General features: G+C 39.9%; 1 protein-coding gene across 4 annotated transcripts in view; it reads right to left on the minus strand.

Moving 5' to 3' along the window:
* The window catches only part of pds5a (PDS5 cohesin associated factor A), a 38,426-nt gene extending 19,456 nt beyond the window's left edge, over positions 1-18,970 (minus strand). The window contains exons 1-5 of one of the 4 annotated variants that reach the window (XM_081361268.1): positions 18,813-18,970; positions 17,920-18,081; positions 1,501-1,704; positions 351-437; positions 36-133 (exon numbers count right to left, since the gene is read on the minus strand). In XM_081361268.1, coding sequence (XP_081217394.1) covers positions 36-133; positions 351-437; positions 1,501-1,704; positions 17,920-18,045 — 515 coding nt within the window. In that variant the 5' untranslated portion in view covers positions 18,046-18,081; positions 18,813-18,970. Of the gene's footprint in view, positions 1-35; positions 134-350; positions 438-1,500; positions 1,705-17,919; positions 18,082-18,671 lie in introns of all 4 variants that reach the window. The other 3 variants (XM_081361266.1, XM_081361269.1, XM_081361267.1) reach the window with 3 other exon arrangements.
* Between the last annotated feature and the right edge of the window lie 743 nt (positions 18,971-19,713).

The following is a 19,713-nucleotide window of genomic DNA, read 5'->3' on the forward strand; positions in this document are numbered from 1 at the left end:
AAGATATGATTAGACTCACTTCAAATTAAACTTACTTGATGACAGAAAAGAGGGTTTTGAAGAGCTGGATGAAGATCTCATTACAGTCCTCCAATTCAAAACAGATGTTGTAGGACTTCACCCATGCCAGGTTCTGTGCAGGTCAAAGTTAAAATTTTCAGCTATGACAATCAGACTACATGATAAATATTAAATGAAAAACAAACTTGTAATTATTGCTGCTATGTTGCTGATAAAAATGAAAAGCATTAAAATTGTATTTAAAATATTCATACACAAAAAGATGTGTCAAAATGCAGAATTGAAAAGATAAATAAATGAACTCTGATTGATTGAATGAACAATCTCACCTCTAGCAAGTAAAAATATCTGTTGAACTGAGGGCTCTTAGTATCCTCTAATCCCTTCAACTGCCGTGTAATGAAGAGAAAAATTTCCTAGATGTGGGGAAAAAAGTGAAAATTAATGACATTGGTGTGCCTGAGCTATAAAGCTAATATCAGATAGGTGATGGGATTGTGTGCAGGATAAAAAAAAAAATGTCAGCTTGACATGAGGTGCAAGTTTGTGATCAGTTTTAAAGTCATACACGTTTAGTGTGTGTCATAAGCAGGAGTTTAGTTTATTAAGGGGGGGTGAAATGCTCATTTTCACTCAATCTCCTGTTAATCTTGAGTACCTATAGAGTAATATTGCATCCTTCATATCTCCAAAAAGTCTTTTGTTTTATTATATTTTTAATTGAAAGATTGGCTGTACGAGTCTTTCCGGAAAAAAACGAGCGGCTGGGGGCGGGCCGTGTGGGCGAAGCTAAAGCTGTGCTAACGCGCCGAGCTAACAACACACAGAGACATTTGTTCAACAGTTTTACTCACCGTTCCAACGCACGACCGCGACCCTTTATCATTGTGACTGCTCGATCCTTAAGCATTAGACGATCTGGGCTTTGTTTATAAAACAATCATCGTCGAAATGCAGGGAACAATTGTCTTACACAACTCCGTTTATGCTCAGGAAAACAAACTCCATCCACGGGTGCCTTAACGCTGGGTTCTTTGGGAATCTGTGCAGGGTTGTCTTGCCCTGGCAACCAAAAACACACTTCTTTGGTGACACTGACTTCCCAAAAGCCGGGCAGTGCGCTTTGATGGCGAACTGCTTTCAATCTCTTGCTCTGTTTTACGAGTGCGCGCGCGCCCGCGATCTTACCGGAGAAGTGCCCTTAGGACCCATATAAGGAAATTCCGCCCTCTCTTACGTAAGACAGAGCCATACTCGAAAAAAACTTTCCGAAACTTGTGACAAACCGGAAGGACAATTTTTGGAACAAAAATACTCCTTCAAACGTACAACTTAACTTTTGAAACTTTGACCATGTTTAGCATGGGAATCCAACTCTTTAACAGTGTAAAAAACTCAGTATGCATGAAACAGTAATTCACCCCCCCTTTAAGAAATTCATATATGAGATGTTTTTCTTTTCAGGAGTACATTTCATACCTTGAGCTTGTCATGTGAGGTGTATGGGGCCTCCGGAGCATAGATCCTGAAGATGTCAGCAAGACAGCAGGCCACGAGTAACCGTACATCCTTGTTGGGGTTTCGCAGGAAGAACTCAGAGGCCAAGTGAAGAGCCAGAGCCAAATACTGCTGCTTTTCCTCCTCTGAGTCTTGATCCATGTCCATATATGTCTTGACCACCAGCTATTAGACAAACAGGTGTTTAGACAGGTGTTTAAAGTTTCTCTTATACACAAGTAAAATCCCAAACCATTTAATAACCATTTTGTAAAATAAATACATTTTCTAAAAGGTAAATTCCTCTAAACTTTAAACACAATTCATCTTCTTTTACACACTGCATATCTTTTTAGCAAAATTTTAAACAAGGCACACTGTATGAGTTTAAAGGGTAACTCTCGCCAAAATGCAACCTAGGGTCTTTTTGTTAATCTACCCGAGGCAAACTTTCGTTTAAAAGCATAATTAGAATGGAAACGCCACTTAAGTTTGACTGTATTTTCATTTTCGGTCAAACTGCCTTTTGAATGGGAGTGCTTGAGGCACTACTATGATAGCATCAAAAATAGCTATTTTTAAAACACAAGGCGGCTCGACAACATGAAACTGCTCGAAGTATCACCATGGGCTCTACACATGAACTCGAGCGTTGAGAACATTGTTTGTGTACACAAAGTTTACTAAAAAGAACGATTTTGAACAACTCACTGTAGCTGTGTCCGCCGGTTATTTTTGACCGACAGTCAAAAATAGTCGATCTCCGAATGTGAATGAACTGACTATGATAGTATTGCTTCTTATATGAGGATGCTTTTTCAAATACAAGGTCAATATTTATTTTCACTAACGACAAAACAACAAATTATCTGTGAATGTATATGGAACTAAGCTTTAGGAGCTTTCCATCTTTACTTTCCTCCCTGTTACGTTGCATTCGGAGATCGACTCTTGGTTGTGCAATACCTGCATTAGTCGTCTAGGTAGTCCAGAACACGCTCCTCACTGAGTCTCAAAGGGAAAGCACTGTGTTTTTGGTGAACGTAAGGAGCGCGACCCCTTCGAACATGAATCTCGGGAAGCGCCTGTGATGAGGGCTATCTGAATGTGAAAGTATGCGTCTTTCAGATCCACCGCTATAAACCTTTGCCGAATGTGCGTGAGGATCTGTTTTATCGTGATAATTTTGAACGCGCGCTTAGCAAGTCTTATGCCACTCGGTACCATACTCTTTATGGAGGAATTTTGTCATGTATTAATAATGCCATCAGAATGCAACCAAAGCACAGGATAGCAATAAGAAGATGGCTATAAGTAATTGTAAATCATACAAAATAAATGCCATGATCACTAGATTTTATACAGGTGTTACTATAATGATTTTGTTAATGGTGATCAGCAACCAAATATTGATAATGTGGAAGTTACTGCCTTTTGCCTTGGCATGACTTCTCACTTTTTGCTGACAATACAAAGGCAGAGTACAGTAACTTTAAAATAGTGGTCAAAAGTCAAGTTTGAGCTTAAGATTTATTTTATGTAGCTAATTTTCATTACTATAACATCTAATTGCCAGATTTCCGGTGTCCTACCTATAATTAATTTGGCGGGACAGCTTAAAATCTTTAAAAGTCATTTTTCTCAGTTCCAGACTATAGTGAGATAAGGTCTTTTGTCTATGTAGGGCAGTATTGTGGGGGGATTTTGACCTAAATTTTTTATCATGCAGTGCATTTTTGGTTTTTACAATGGGGCAATTATTGCAAACTCTGAATTTAATTTTTAAAAAAGGCAAGTAAACAGTCAGAACAAGAACAAAGACAATTTACAAGCAGTGGCACAAATAATAAAGATACAAATAACAAACAGTACTTTTTTTTACAGGTAGGTCTAACAGTAGTATTGAGGTAAGAAATACAGATTAATCCTTACAATTAAGGTCACAAAAGTTAGTCATTCAAGAGCAGTGAGTGTCATTACAAAAAAAGACAAAGAAAAAAAGCAGACACCAGCAGGATTATTAGGCTACTGTAACTTTAAGAGCTGCAAGGATCCAATATACTGTTACACAACTTTCTCAACTATTCACTTAAGACAAAACCGACTGCGTTTTAAATGCATATTCATCAAGACAGTAATTTTGTACATACATTTGTGTGCATTTGATTACACACAATTTCGTGCGCATGAACTCTGTCTTTTAGGGTGTGTTCACACATGGCATGTTTGGTTCGATTAAAACGAACACTTGTGCGATTGCGATGTTAGTGCGGTCATTTGAATAAGTGTGAACGCTGCCATCCGAACCTTGGTGCGCACCAAACAAGCGGACCGTGACAGCTGAAAAGATGGGTCTTGGTCCACTTCCAAATTAACTCTGGTGCAGTTCGAATGATATATGAACACAACACGGACCAAAGACATGTAAACTAACTAAAAACAGGAAGCTGTGACCCTAAAAAGGACAGAATGCTCAAGCATACCTGTTTTTTCTCGTCCCCTCGCAGCAGATCGTTTGTGTGTGGGAGTCTGACAGAGGGATTCCTGCTGATGTTTTGACTCCTTTACACATTTTATATGCTCTTCACAAGTTCTCAACTGGTCAAAATACCATCATGTGAATGCTACACACACAACGAGCGCATTTATCCCAGCACACAGTAGCGATGGGTCATTCATAAATTATCCGCTCATTGCATCTGTCACATGACACATAAAAAAATATAATAATAATAATAATAATAAATTATATATATATATATATATATATATATATATATATATATATATATATATATATATATATATATATATATATATTTTTTTTTTTTATTTTATTTTTTTTTTTTATAAAAGAAAAATTATTTTTAAATAAGTGTGAGTTTTCCTACATCTTGAAACTTTGTTTTATAAATGGGGGTAATCTTTGAAGGTAAACAAATAATGTTTTGATCATTACATTAAAAATAAAATTTAAATATGATAATATTTAAATTTTGAAGTGCTGAAAAAAGATGACGTACTTGAGAGCATTTTAATATTCAAACTTCCATGGTTACAGTTAGTGTTACTACATTTAATCCATGGTGAATGTTGCTGATCTGTGGACTTAAAGCCTATAACTAGTTCATTCATGGCACAATGTTTCTCCTGGTTTCCATGCCAGCGCTGAAAAAATAAAACGTCTCCGGTTACTATTGTAACCTCGGTTCCCTGAGAGGCGGGAACGAGACATTACGTCACTGACGTATATGGGAACTCCCTTCCTCCTCATTTTCACTGAAATCTTATAGGCTAACGCCAGCTGGAGACAGCTGGCCAATTGACGCAAAACATGCAAATGCTGACCGGACCGCGGGCAGTATAAATAGCATGGGCGCGGCAATAACGTCAGAATCAAGACTGAACGCTAGCACAGCTGATCAAACGGCGAGCACGGCGGCTGACGTAATGTCTCGTTCCCGCCTCTCAGGGAACCGAGGTTACAATAGTAACCGGAGACGTTCCCTTTCAAGGCGGTCACTTCGACATTACGTCACTGACGTATATGGGAACTGTATAGAATCCCGCCGTGAGCGCAGTGAAGATAAGCCCTGAACGGGGTCAAGCTACACTCCCACGAGAGACAACAGTTCTAAGCCAGCAGCGCCGCTAGGAGCACTCGAACTGATAGGCGAAACTAGAGTAAGAAACGTCTGTTCCGACCTACCCAGTTGCAAATCCAATGCAATGAAGCGAAGGCTGCACTGGACAGGGCAGCACAACACCATAAGCACTCAGCATAAGAGTTAACACAGTGTCAACGGCAAAGCGGTGACAGCTGCATAACCTTATAGCCATACACAGAGTTAACAGTACATTGAAAACTACTGTGTAATGCGGAAACAGCTATGTATAGTCATTATATACATTATAGTCATAACACAGAGTTAGCAGCAATGGTAACTCTGGATAATGCAGACTACTGTACAGCTGGTGGTAACAGTTCATGAGTACATTAATAAAACTCACCAACCCACGACGCTATAGGCAGTGCATAAAACTTGAAACCCTGGCGAACGTGTTCTGAGAAGACAGCCAGCATACCTAAATCCCGTGGGCATTAAGCCAGATTGAAAAGCGTCAAATTCAGTGAGAAAGTCTCAGTCCCTAGTACCATCCACCAAGCACACAAACAGCTAGTCAGACTGCTGCCTAGTGGTCCACGTACATCCGCAAAGCCCTTACAGGGCCAACAGCACTCTGAGTATCAGCATCATGTGAGGCTGACGGCTCAGCAGAAGGCGGGCAGGGATCAATCTGTGCTCTGAACGGTGTAAGCAACTGGAACGCAGCCTGGTATTGGACGGAGAGTGACGCTGCAGTCACTAGGTCCGAGACAATGCAACATCATTCATGTAGAATGAGCGTAGGTCTCCAAGTGCTTCGCTGGGGCGAGAGCAGGTGGAAGGTCATTCTCAAGGAGATCTCTCAGCACTTATTAGTGTGAAGTGTCTTGTTCAACTAAGGACCCAGCAGCAGACACACAAGAAGGTTCCACACCTTGGGGCTGGGGTGCCAATCATCTGAGGGGGATAGTCATGGGGGAGCCCCATAACTCTCTCAGGTCCGTGAACCGGGGATGATAGGCCAGTAAGGGGGTCACGAGGAAACTGACACTGCCTTGTAGAACATAGCCAATGTTCTAAAGCCGATGTACCGAAGTGCAAATTAACACATAACTGAATGTACATAAACACAGTGCCAGTGGCCGAAGCGACAACAACTGTGAATATACGCAGTTAGATAATAGCCTTCCATAATAGCATAGCACCTCAGAAGTACACAAACACAGTCGTAGCCGTAGCTAGAACTGTGAGTATACGAGTTAGTACAGAATAGCCAGTTGCACTGAAGGAAACGGGGCAACATAACAGCGTAGCACATGTACGTAACAGCATCGGTCGCTGTAGCGCCAACTATACGCAGTAGGAGGCACTGAAGGATACGGGGCAACACCGCAGCATGAACACATCCATGTGCAATAATGCAGCGCAGGTCGCAGGTCGACAGAGACTGTGAATATGCACAGTTCGACTGGGATAGCTAGTCGCACTAAGATACAGGGCAACATGACAGCATAACACAAGTGCGTAAGAATAGCGCATCCATGTATGTACATAACGCAGCGTAAGTCACCGTAGCTGAGATGCACGGTTAGATCAGGATGGCTAGCTGCACTGAAGGAAACAGGGCAGCATTACAGCATAACACATCCGTGCACATACATACATCCAGAAACTGTGAATATGCACGGTAGATTAGGATAGCTAGTTTTGCACTGAAGGAACAGGGCAACAAAATAGCAAAAACACATCCTTGTACATAAGTGCAGTGTAGTCGCCGTAGCGATAGAACTGTGAATATGCACAGTTAGATAGGACAGCTGGTTGTTGCACTGAAGGATAGAGGGCAACATAACAGCATAACACATCAGTGTGCACATTTAAAACATCTGTGTGTATAATGCAGCGCTAGTCGAAGCGACCGAAACTGCATGAATATGCGCAGTTCAAACACAATGGTCAGTTACGTTGAGGGCAACATAACAGCATAACGCTTCAGTGTGTACACAGATGAAGCGCAAGTCGCCGTAGCGACGACTGTGACTATGCACAGTTAGATAGGATAGCTAGTTGCCCTGAAGGATACAGGGCAACGTGATAGCATAGTTACATTGATGTGTACAAAACACAGCGTCAGAAGCATAGCGACATCGACTGTGAATACGTAGTTAATCAGAATAGCCGGTTGCACTGAGGATACAGGGCAATATATAACGGCATAAACCATAGACACATATCAATGTACATAACACAGCGTCAGTGGCAGCGCACAACAACTGTGAATACACAATAAGAGTAGCCAGTTGCACTGAAGGAACAGGGCAATATATAACGGCGTAATCGTAACATATCAGTGCGTAGTGTGTACACAGCGTCAGTTGCATCGCATAACAACTGTGAATATGTAGTAATCAGAATAGCCATTTGCACTGAAGGATACAGGGCAATATATAACGGCAAAATCATAACACACATAGTGTGTACGTAAACACAGCGTCGGTTGCATCGGGCAACAACTGCGAATATGAACTGTGTAGTAATCAGAATAGCCATTGCACTGAAGGATACAGGGCAATATATAGTGGCATAAATCCAAACACGCAGTGTGTAGTGTGTACATAACAGAGTCAGTTGCACCGCGCAACAACTGCGAATACGTACTGTGTAGTAAACAGAATAGCCATTGCACTGAAGGATACAGGGCAATATACAACGGCAAAATTCATAACACATATCAGTGTGTAGTGTGTGCATAAACACAGCGTCAGTTGCATTGCGCAACAACTGTAAATACGTAGTAGTCAGAATAGCCATTTGCGCTGAAAAATACAGGGCAATATATAGTGGCATAAATCCAAACACGCAGTGTGTAGTGTGTACGTAACACAAAGTTAGTTGCATCGCGCAACAACTGCGAATACGTACTGTGTAGTAAACAGAATAGCCATTGCACTGAAGGATACAGGGCAATATACAACGGCAAAATTCATAACACATATCAGTGTGTAGTGTGTACGTAAACACTGCGTCAGTTGCATCGCGCAACAACTGTGAATACGTAGTAGTCAGAATAGCCATTGCACTGAAGGATACAGGGCAATATATAGTGGCATAAATCCAAACACACAGTGTGTAGTGTGTACATAACAGAGTCAGTTGCACCGCGCAACAACTGCGAATACGTACTGTGTAGTAAACAGAATAGCCATTGCACTGAAGGATACAGGGCAATATACAACGGCAAAATTCATAACACATATCAGTGTGTAGTGTGTACATAAACACAGCGTCAGTTGCATTGCGCAACAACTGTAAATACGTAGTAGTCAGAATAGCCATTTGCGCTGAAAAATACAGGGCAATATATAGTGGCATAAATCCAAACACACAGTGTGTAGTGTGTACGTAACACAAAGTTAGTTGCATCGCGCAACAACTGCGAATACGTACTGTGTAGTAATCAGAATAGCCATTGCACTGAAGGATACAGGGCAATATACAACGGCAAAATTCATAACACATATCAGTGTGTAGTGTGTACGTAAACACTGCGTCAGTTGCATCGCGCAACAACTGTGAATACGTACTGTGTAGTAATCAGAATAGCCATTTGCGCTGAAAAATACAGGGCAATATATAGTGGCATAAATCCGAACACATAACAGTGTGTAGTGTCGTGTGTACGTAACACAGAGTCAGTTGAATCACACAACAACTGTGACTACGTAGTAATCAAAATAGCCAGTTGCACTGAAGGATACAGGGCAATGTCGTGGCATAAGCATAACACACACATCAGTGTACATAAACACAGCGTCAGTGGCATCGCACAACAACGGTGAATACATAGTTGAATCAGAATAGCCAGTTGCACTGAAGGATACAGGGCAATTTATGGCGGCATAAATCATGAACACATAACAGAGTGCGGTACACACACAGCATCATTTGCGTTGCACAACTACTGTGAATATGTTGTAATCAGAATAGCCATTTGCACTTAAGGATACAGGGCAATATATAACGGCACAAATCATAGCACATATCAGTGTGCAGTGAGTACATAAACACAGCGTCAGTGGCGTAGCGACAACAACTGTGGATACGTAGTTGAATGGCCAGTTGCACTGAAGGATACAGGGCACAAACATAGCACATATCAGTGTGCAGTGAGTACATAAACACAGCGTCAGTGGCGTAGCGACAACAACTGTGAATACGTAGTGAAATAAGCACATCAAAATGTAATGTTACGTAGGCCCAGCGTCAACAGCATAAGCGGTAACGACTGCGCAACCCCGTAGTCAAGACTGACTAGGGGTAAACAACACTCACCGGATTGTGTGGCTGTGCACTTTCCATTGTCAGAGCGAGGCGGCTAGAGACCTCTATGCTAGAGACTCATAACATCCGTACTTCCCTTTTTTCTTTTTGGACACGGAGCCATGGGCTTTGCCTCGTCTCTCTAGACGCGCGTCTTGCGCACGACTACCAAAGGACGCCGTGGAAGACGGCGTCTTTCTTGAAGTAGCCTGGCTGAGATAACGTACCGGGCTAAGTATCCTTATCGACAGAGCCTCTCGCGTCGAGTCCTTCTAGCGAGCCCGCGAAAAGGACCGGTCACCGGAGTGGCGACGGGCGGCGTCAACTCGTCTTAGGGCGGGAGAGGGCCCACCAGCGGCCTGCTGGCGGCAGTGGGCCTCGTCTCCGCTGATGCCCGAGTTTATTCCCCTGAGGGCGCGCACTGTCCGGCACATGCCCGCCGTCGTGAGTGCGGCCTCGGTTGATCCTTGTAGGGTAGAGCGAGTCGATAGGACCCGCACATATCTGGCATGAAAGTTAGCAGCCATCGGATGCGGGGAGGAAACATAATGAGTAACCTCTATTGCAACTTCCACGATGACTTCAGATAAGACTTCTAGCGTGAAGAAAGAGATTCTGACCAGGGCTTGAATTTCGGTGCGGGATTGCGGGTATTGCGCATATTTTTTATCATTCCCGCAGGTCTCCCATTTATAATGCGGGAAATTCCCGCAAACATTGATTCACTTTAGCATGTAGGTTCAGGTTGTATTAGTAAATTAATCCACGCAGATGGAAAATCAAATCAGTCATTTTAAAACTGTCTGCGAGACGCAATTTCACAAACAGCGTGAGTGATTCAGCGGCGCTGCGTCTTCTATCTCGCGTCTCTCAAAATGGGTTGCACAATGCAATCGTTAAGCGCGCAGCAGGCGGCGGAAATACACTCTCGCGTTTCGGGAGTCGATCGGGCCAGCATTGCATCACGAGTAACTAAAGTTTACCATTTGCACGTCTTTTCAAGTCTCACCAGTTTAAACAGTCACGCGATTTTAAACTCTTCGGTACTTGCGCGCTGTCTGAGAGATGCTTTTTTCTCTGCACACATACATAGAGTAAAGCAGCCTCACAAACAGCTCGCGGGTAACAAAAGTTATTTTTCGTGGATTATAAATCGCTTTAACAGTCAAAAACATAAGAAAATGATGTCAATTTCGGTCTTGGAGAGTATCCTCTAATCTAAACACAGTCGGTTATGTCTTAAATAAGCATAAATCTCACGTGACCGTATAATGAAAACAGGATCCGTGCACTAGCTCTTAAAGGGACAGCAGCCATATGTGTCTGTCATTAATTTGTTTGTCAAAACAACAAAACATAGCTTTCATTTTAAGGAATCAGGATTAATAGCCTATGAATTTAATTTAGTCAGGACTAAAATACTACCCAGTGTTATTTTACATTTGATTAGGCTACTTTATTCAGTCTCTGTAGTATTTCTGAATAGCCTACTAGTTTTAGACCTAAGCAAAAACTTTTCTCTTTATTTCTCTTTATTGATATCTTTATTCTATTGTATTTATTTGTGCTACTTTTTTCAATTTAATTCAAAGATTGAAATCAAGCTTCCTTGAGTTGTGTAAATTCTTAAGAACAAAATGACCCCATTGTAAAAATGCAATGAGTAGGCTAAGCATACATTTAGGCGAGATAAATGTAATTAAAAAAAAAGTCTAAACTCCCCCCTCAAATTAAAAATTCCCCCCCATAAGAATCACCTAAGGGGGGATTTCCCCCCCATTTTCCAAAATGAAATTCAGGCCCTGCTGACGTTATTGCCGCGCCCATGCTATTTATACTGCCCGCGGTCCGGTCAGCATTTGCATGTTTTGCGTCAATTGGCCAGCTGTCTCCAGCTGGCGTTAGCCTATAAGATTTCAGTGAAAATGAGGAGGAAGGGAGTTCCCATATACGTCAGTGACGTAATGTCGAAGTGACCGCCTTGAAAGGGAACCAAAGTTTTTCTGAGATAATGTGTTATGTAATCTTGTTAATCAAGGTATCAGTATCAATTTTTGAACGATACCCAGTGTGCGGACCGCCTATCAAACTTCCCAAATCGATTATCGGCCGATCAGTCGGAGCACCCCTATTATTGACTGATATTGTGATTTATTTTGGAGCTAATAAATATTTTAGGGGGGGTCTAAAGCCTCTGTAAAATAGGTCTAGCGACAACCCTGGTATTTAGTGGATTGTGTTTAACACATAAATGATTGATTATCAGTTTCACACACACATCGGTATAGACATTCTACAATGATCAAGAAAAAACAACACTGATATTGGATCGGGATCAGGATCAGTATCATTATCGGCTGATATTCAGTATTTTGTAGGGCTGCACGATATTGAAAAATTCACCAGATGATTTGAATAGCTCTACTTGTAAAGAATTAATCATTCTAGGATGATATTGTAGGTTAGTGCATCTGCATAGAAAATAATAAATTACAAGCAAATATAAATACAATAGAATAAAGATAAAAATTAAATACGCAGTGTTTTGTTTTTCACGTAAATCTGTATTGTGGACATAATCAAAGATAATATAACACTGCATAGTCTTGACTGTATAAATGAAATATAATTAATATAAATATTTATTTAATACAATTTATCTTTGTTAAAGCTACAAAAGAGATTTTCTCTTTCTTTTTTGTTGTTTGATTAACATTGGTGACAAACAACTGTTGGTATATCAGGTTGCTTTCACCTTAAGACGAATGCACGGCTCCAATATAATGACACATCTATTTTCTTCCTCAATTGTTTACAACACATACTTGGAGAGACGGGCATTTTTAACTAATTTTACATGTCCCAGGAAACCTGAAGCACAAAGCTTTGTTTACAAAATAAATAATAGTTAGCAATTAAATGTTACATTTCAGCCATGGAAACATTTGAATTCATGTTGAATGAGAGAGGTACGTGAGCCCATAAATTTAAGCTTTATATTCTGTTTTGCGATCTGGTCACCCAATTATTCACGGTCGCTTTCAATTGGGCCTATTATCATTAGGTTTCAAAATAAATAGCAGCTAAGAAAACATACAAACTGACTAGTCATTTTTTTCCCCATACACACAAGTTACTCAATATTTATTACCAGTTGCATTACAGGAATAGTCATACTTTGCTACAGATAAATATGCTAATCAGTAGGAAAATCTTTTTTTTTTTTTCATTGAGATAGCCAGCGAGTTTTCGCATGCTTGCACTCTTCCCTGCAGATATCATTTTTCATAAGCAGAGCACTAAACCCTTCTAGGTCTAGGACCCAGGATGAATTATGTTGCCTACTTTCTACCTCTCTCTGGTGCCTGTGTGTGTGTGAGAGAGAGTGTGTGCTTGGTGGAGTGGGGGAAGGGCAGCCAGTGCTGAGTTGAGCTTCAGACTCAAAACACAAACAGCACAGTGGCAAAACCAGGAAGCCCAGCAGTCACTCCAAACCACTCTCAAACTCTCCCCAACAATCACAATTTGAGCCATTTTTGCACATTTATTAAGAGAATATTATGCAAAGTTAGAGTAAAAGAATCTCAGGAAATGTATATGAGGTGATTTCTACAAAGAGCCTGCAGTTCTTTAGTTAGTTCTCCAAGGACATGTGAGAGAGAGAAAAAGGCTTACACTCAACTTTAATATTAAATATTTAACTACATGTACTCACTATAGAGCTATGGTTAAGGTTAGTAACTTGTAATTATGCATAATTAACTGTCATTACTATAGTAAATACATGTAGTAACGTACAACTACGTGTGGATTTGTCTTTCTGCTTCATGAAGCTGTGTTTTTGATCTGGCAAATGTGTGTGTCGGGGGGGAGGGGTTAAATGGTTCCCATTTATTTCCCCTGTCAGTGATTTTTTTTGAGGACCTGACCTGACCTATTTCATGTTTACAATGAACAGGAAAACCTCTACGAGGGTACAGTGTTAATTTCCACAAAATCTTTGTTGGTAGAGTGGAGAGCTTGAAGAGTATAGGTAATGGCCTAAATCAAACTGATGGGATGAAAATGTATCCATAGATAAACCAACCATTTGCACTGCCATAATGGTTTGTAATAATACAACACATTAAGAGACAATAACACAAGTCGAAATGTATGATTGAAAAGCATTTTAGAGACAGTCTCTACAAGAGGAGGCTCTGTTGCACTTGAATTGAATTGAAATCAATTTAACACTTAAATCTAATGCACACAAACTCTTTCCAGAATTTAAGGATGAGGAAGCACAACAATGTTATAACACTGCATTACATTTTAATTTCTAATTCAAACAATTCAGGAAAACTCACACAGACACATTTATTTGTAAATGTTTGAACGAAACAACAACAGCGTGCCGCTAAACATCACGCAGTTGTCCACATCTGTCGCCATGGTTACTATGGCAGTACTAGCGGAAACAAGGGATAACGCGGATATTACGTCATTGACAGACGACAAGTGACGGGCACTATTTAAAATTGTGAATTTCTCTGAATTTACAAATTCTTGGAAACATTTAAGACAATGTACATAATTGAAAAATATATAACACTATGCAAGTGTTTTTTGGATATTTTGATAAATTCTTACATATTGTACCTTTAATTAAAAACAATTAAAGACCTCCTGTGGTTAAAATCAAGTTTTTAATGTTGTTTAAATGTCTATATAAAAATTAATGCACACAGATTATCAGATCAAATTAGTCATTTAAAAACTTTCTATGAGATATAATTTCACAAAGAACGAGAGTGATTCAGCACCACCAAGTCTTCTCTCTCTTTCACAATGCACACATGGCTTCACATCACCACAGAGTCTGTACTAGGAAGCTGCATGCTGCGATACAAGACTTTCGCTCGTGTTTCGGGACAGAATTGTCACCTGCCCAATCGGGCCAGTGTTGCATTGTTACTAAAATTGACCATATGCAGGACTCGTCAATTAAAACATTCAACAATTTTAAAGCATTCAGTAGTACTCTCTGAGAGACGATTTTCTGCACGCTCATGCCCAGAGCACGCATACATAAAGCTGCCTCTCAAACTGCTCGCGAGTACCAAACTGAGTGCTTTTTCGCAGCTTATTGTGCTTAAATGGTCAGAAATGCAAAAAAATTTGTCAAACTGCCCATCATGGAGAGTATTCACATAAACACAGTCAGTGATGTCTTATGTGAAGGTAAAAAAACAGTGGAGAAAGACACAGCATGTGTATCAATATACTGGATCCATGCATTAGCTCTTAAAGTGACAGCAGCCTAATATACCTGTGATATGAACATAGCTAATAAACTCATAATGTTAATCAAAGAACAAAAGATAGAGAGAATTAATCTGTATTTAATTTATACAATGAAACATTTAATTTTATTCAATTTCTACAGTATTCCCATACCTGGAAACTGTTAGACCTACCTAAAAACCTTAAAGCACTCTTTATTACATTTGTATTCTTATTTTATTGTATTTATAAATAAAATTACCCTATTGTAAAAACATATGCATAGAATGAGCATACATTTAGGTGAGATAACCCAGCCTGATATCATGAAATGCATTGTAAACAACTGAATTCAAAAAACGTCAGTGAAAACATAAAATGATCATGCAATGCGATAAAATAGCTTCTCTTCCCCTGCAAATGATACCATAAAAAAGTGAATATTTAACTTCTAATTGAAAACAAAACGAGCTCTTGAAGCTCCACACTCTGTGCTGGGAGCAGCAGCTCATTTGCATTTAAAGGGACAGACATAAAAACGGTGCGTTTTCGCTCACCCTCAAAAAGTGACAACTTTAACATGCTATATGAAAATTCTGTGGGGTATTTTGAGCTAAATCTTCACACACTCTGGGGACATCAGAGACTTATTTTACATCTTGTGAAAAGAGCATTATACCACCCCTTTAGTTGTTCCAGCAACTAGATCCCCATCCGAAAGAGCATCTCTTAAACCAGAAACCATTTGATAGGCTTGTGTGCTTAGCTAAAAACTTGTGAAACACTTGAATAATTTAGCCCAGTTGCAGAGTGTAAAATGTAATGTGTCAGAATGCACTTTTTTTCATATTGTTACATTTAAATGTTAATTTGATATTTTTTTAACTGCACTTGAAACATTTTGAATGTGCTTAGAAACAATTGCTGGCCTATCCAAATCCTGTTTTTATTTTTTATTTTGGATATATAAACAAATCACTATATAAAGTTATAGTCTAAAGTTAACTATCTCAGCAGCTGCATCATACTGGTACTGCCCATATGTCAAAAAATAGTTAACTCAACCAACCAACTCTATCAACATCTTCAGTCAACAATAAACATCTGACTTGAGCAGGATGTTTCTAAACAGCAAGTTTTTATTTAGTTTTGTCAAATGAAAAATGGATTTGCTTTCGCAGCACAGAAAACAGCATTTTCTCAACATGTCTAGTCGACAACGCAAACCAAACTCGTCCAGGCTGGAATTACTGACGACTCGTTTCAGGCAGTTCAAATTCAGTTCTTTCTTTTGCAAGACGATAACTTCAATGGTTGTGCCCTTTAATATTTGAAACTAGGCAGACCTTTTACATTCACAAACAGCTACATTACAAACTACATGAAAGGTAATATCTGAAAAAGCTATTACCTTCATTTTGAAGGTAATATGATTACATTCATTTTAGCCTGTGTAAAATTAATAATATGTGCAGTGTGTTATTACTAGGGATGCAACGGTACACGATAAAATACCGGACCGTTCGGTCAGCCCTGCCTGCACGGGACAATCTAGCTACCCTCGTGTCCCGCGGGACTTCGGTTTTGCCATTGAGTTCGCGCTGATCCTTTTAGTTTTTGCTTTAGGCGCCGTTCACATATCGCGCCTAAAAACGCGTAGAAAACGGTAGGCGCGCGTTCTCCTTTTTCCAAAGCGCTAGGGCGGTTGCGCTCCGGATGCGTCTGTCGTTGCTAAAGCAACCATCAGCTGCGCTCTGGTTGGTTCTTGTCACGTGACCTACGGTGCGCTTGCAGCATTCTGAAAAGTTGAGAATTTTCTCCACTGCTGGGGACATCGTTAGTGCCAACCGGTCTTGCCTTGCACCAGACAGTGTTGATAGACTTATCTTTTTGCACAAGAATCTCTCAATAGTGGATGAGTAAATAACATTGCACTTTGTATCCTGAATGCAGTATTTTTTTTTATATATTATTTTGCTCTGCTTTTTTTTCATTCAAAGCACAAGTTAATTTATGTTTGTTAAAGGTAAAAGTGCACTTTTTCTTTCACATTGATCACTTCATATACCAGTTATCAAGGTTTGGAATTGGGATCCACTTGAATATTTTGAAGTGTGTTTGTTTACATTTTGTATTTCATATAAGTGATAGTTGAAGAGCGTGTATTACTTAGTGTTGTTCAGTACAGACTAGAGTGTTAATTTATTCCATACATTGATGTTCTACCTACTGTGACATTCTGTTTATGCTCATAATGAAATAGCAGTCTCTTTCTGCACAAAACATGTACCGAAACCGAACCGAGACCGTGGCCCAAAAACCGAGGTACGAACCGTACCGTGGGCTATCTGTACCGTTGCACCCCTAGTTATTACAGATAAAATCTGATAAATTTAAAAGTTCTTTAAAAAAAACTGGATGCATTTCTTGATCTTTGTGGCTGCTTTCTGGTTAAAGGGTCAAAAAAAGTCCAGCATTAAATCAATTGGTCTCTGTGGCTAAACTGCACTGTGTTTTAGGGGTTGTAATTAAAATGCTCTCAAACCCAAATCCTTGGGGATCTTATTTGGTTAAACTTGTTGGTCCAATATGTATTATGCAATGATAATAGCAGCATGACATTATTTGCTTAATTGCCCAAATCAAAAGTGCCCACCTCCATGTCTCTAATAACATTCACTAGATACAGCTTGACTCCCTTTTCAATCCAACTATTTTTCACAGTTTTATCATGTCAAGCAAGAAAGTCTCCAAGGTGCAAGTCTGATCAAAATAAGTTACCAATCCTCTATAGCTCAAACTCAAAGCCGTAGCTCATAACATGGGCAATAGGAATATAATGGTCGCATATTGCAAACATTATTAGAGCACTAACATCCGTACACTTACATTCACCCTTTATGAATCAAAAGCATCTAACTAGAACTAAACTAGGCTCACAGCTGTATGTTTCATCCAGGAAATCATGTGGCAATTTCATCAATACAGTATAGACATGGTAGTCCAATCTTCTCAATTATTCCAAGTCTTCTTGGGTAGGGGACATTAAAAACTTTACATAACGTTACTTAACAGCTTAATAGTTAAAGTATGTGCAACTGTTTTCCAATAAAACATTTAATATGCTTTTAATTACATAGAATATAAAATGAACTAAATATATTCATTTTAGTGATTTGATTGCATTTGTCAACACTTTGGCTCTTACCTTGAGTCGTTTGACGACTTCATCGTTGCTGATCTTATCAGTGATCTCTTTGACACCCAGTGGGTAGGTGATCTTTCCGTCCCCCGCTGGTCGTTGCTGTTGAGGCTGTTGCGGGAACTCCATCATCCTTCTCCAGACAGACAGACGGTCCTCTACTGGCCTCTATAGGCAACAACACTAAAGTTCAGCACACAAACCCACCACACCACTACAAAAACACTCAAATACACCTTATGCACGTCACCCTCCTGCACTCTGGTCGTGTAGTTAAGCCCCCTAAAACCGTGGAATGACACGGAAACCTTACAGACGACAGTTTGCGGTAAAATTCTGAATAAAATCACGAAGCTAATGAAGCTAATAGCAACACTAGCCTGAGAGCTAACGAGACCCGCTCCGCAACCGCGCTTTTACTCTAAAACGCATTACTATCTAGACATTTAAAGCTCTCCTGATAAGAGTCTCCACATGTTATGCACGTTCAGACATAACCACACTACTCGGATAGTACGGTATCGTATAAAAGCACCACAGAGAGCAAAAGAGCTCTTTGAGCGGCTAATGGCCTAGCCGTCAGCTCCAGGCCTCAAACTATTCAACAAACATCCAGCCAACACTCACATTTACCTATTACAATCACAACCCGCCGGTTCCTGCTACCCCAAAAGCATTTATCCCATATCTCTCACTCGACACTACTCCACTGCGGTCGTTATCCCAACTTTAGACGGTAGGAAATCTGAATTGTTTACTTGTTTTCTCAGTATAAGTTCACTCAGCGAGGCAAACAGCGACCACCAACTTCATCATGCCACACAAACTGTGTGAATTAAACTCCCTCGAGCGACCCCAGCCGCCTCACAACCGCTTTCAAACAATTCCCCGGTCATTACCTCACAGACAAGTCGTTGTTTTAATTCATGAGTCGGGTTCGGGTTCGGGTTTGGGTGTTTTTTTTAGTTTCGGGCACAAAGCTCCGTCTTTTTCATTCAGGGCTGTGTGAACGTCCTCGCGTGGAAAGTGGAGGCGCAGCGACACCGTTGGCTGAAAGACGGTATAGCGGGCCGCCGATGGAGGGAGAAACATTACCGTATATATTAGAAAACAACCGCCTGAAATAGTGGTTTACTTGGCACTGAACTTGGTTTACCGTAAGTATTAGAAAAGAAAAGCCCCATATATATATGGCGTGCCATATTTGTGAAAGAACCGCCTCTGAATTGTGTACTGTACGATCAACAACCTACAACAGCACAGCAGTACTTGTTTGCAATAATCAATAATTAAAGAATAAGAATAAAATAATAAAAAACACCAATTCGAACTCGAAGATAAAATAATAAAATACATAACAAATGTATTAGAACTGGTGAATAATAACAGTGTACATTGAAGTGTGAGAATATGTCAGAGTGAAATATAATTAATTATTATTATTATTAATAATAATATTGAGACGGGACAAAACAGGTTACATTTGCTTATGGAACATGGAACATTTTTTTCAGAGGTAACCTATATTTTTTAGGTTTGGTAGAATCCCCTGCCACTTATTTATTAAACATATCCTGACCCTTTCCTATTCACATTCCTTTGCATAATTGTATTTGTATATTGATTATTTTATTTGCTTATCTTGTTTAGCTGGAAGCCTCACCGATACTTGTGTTAAAACTGAGGAAAAACTGAGTAAAAAAACTCAACACACAATGCTTGTGTAAACATACTTGGTAGTAAATCTCACACCCGGTTTCACAGACAAGGCTTCAGTCTAGTCCCAGACTAAATGTTTGT

The sequence above is a fragment of the Scardinius erythrophthalmus genome (assembly GCF_964197995.2).
Source record: "Scardinius erythrophthalmus genome assembly, chromosome: 3".
Lineage (NCBI taxonomy): Eukaryota > Metazoa > Chordata > Actinopteri > Cypriniformes > Leuciscidae > Scardinius > Scardinius erythrophthalmus.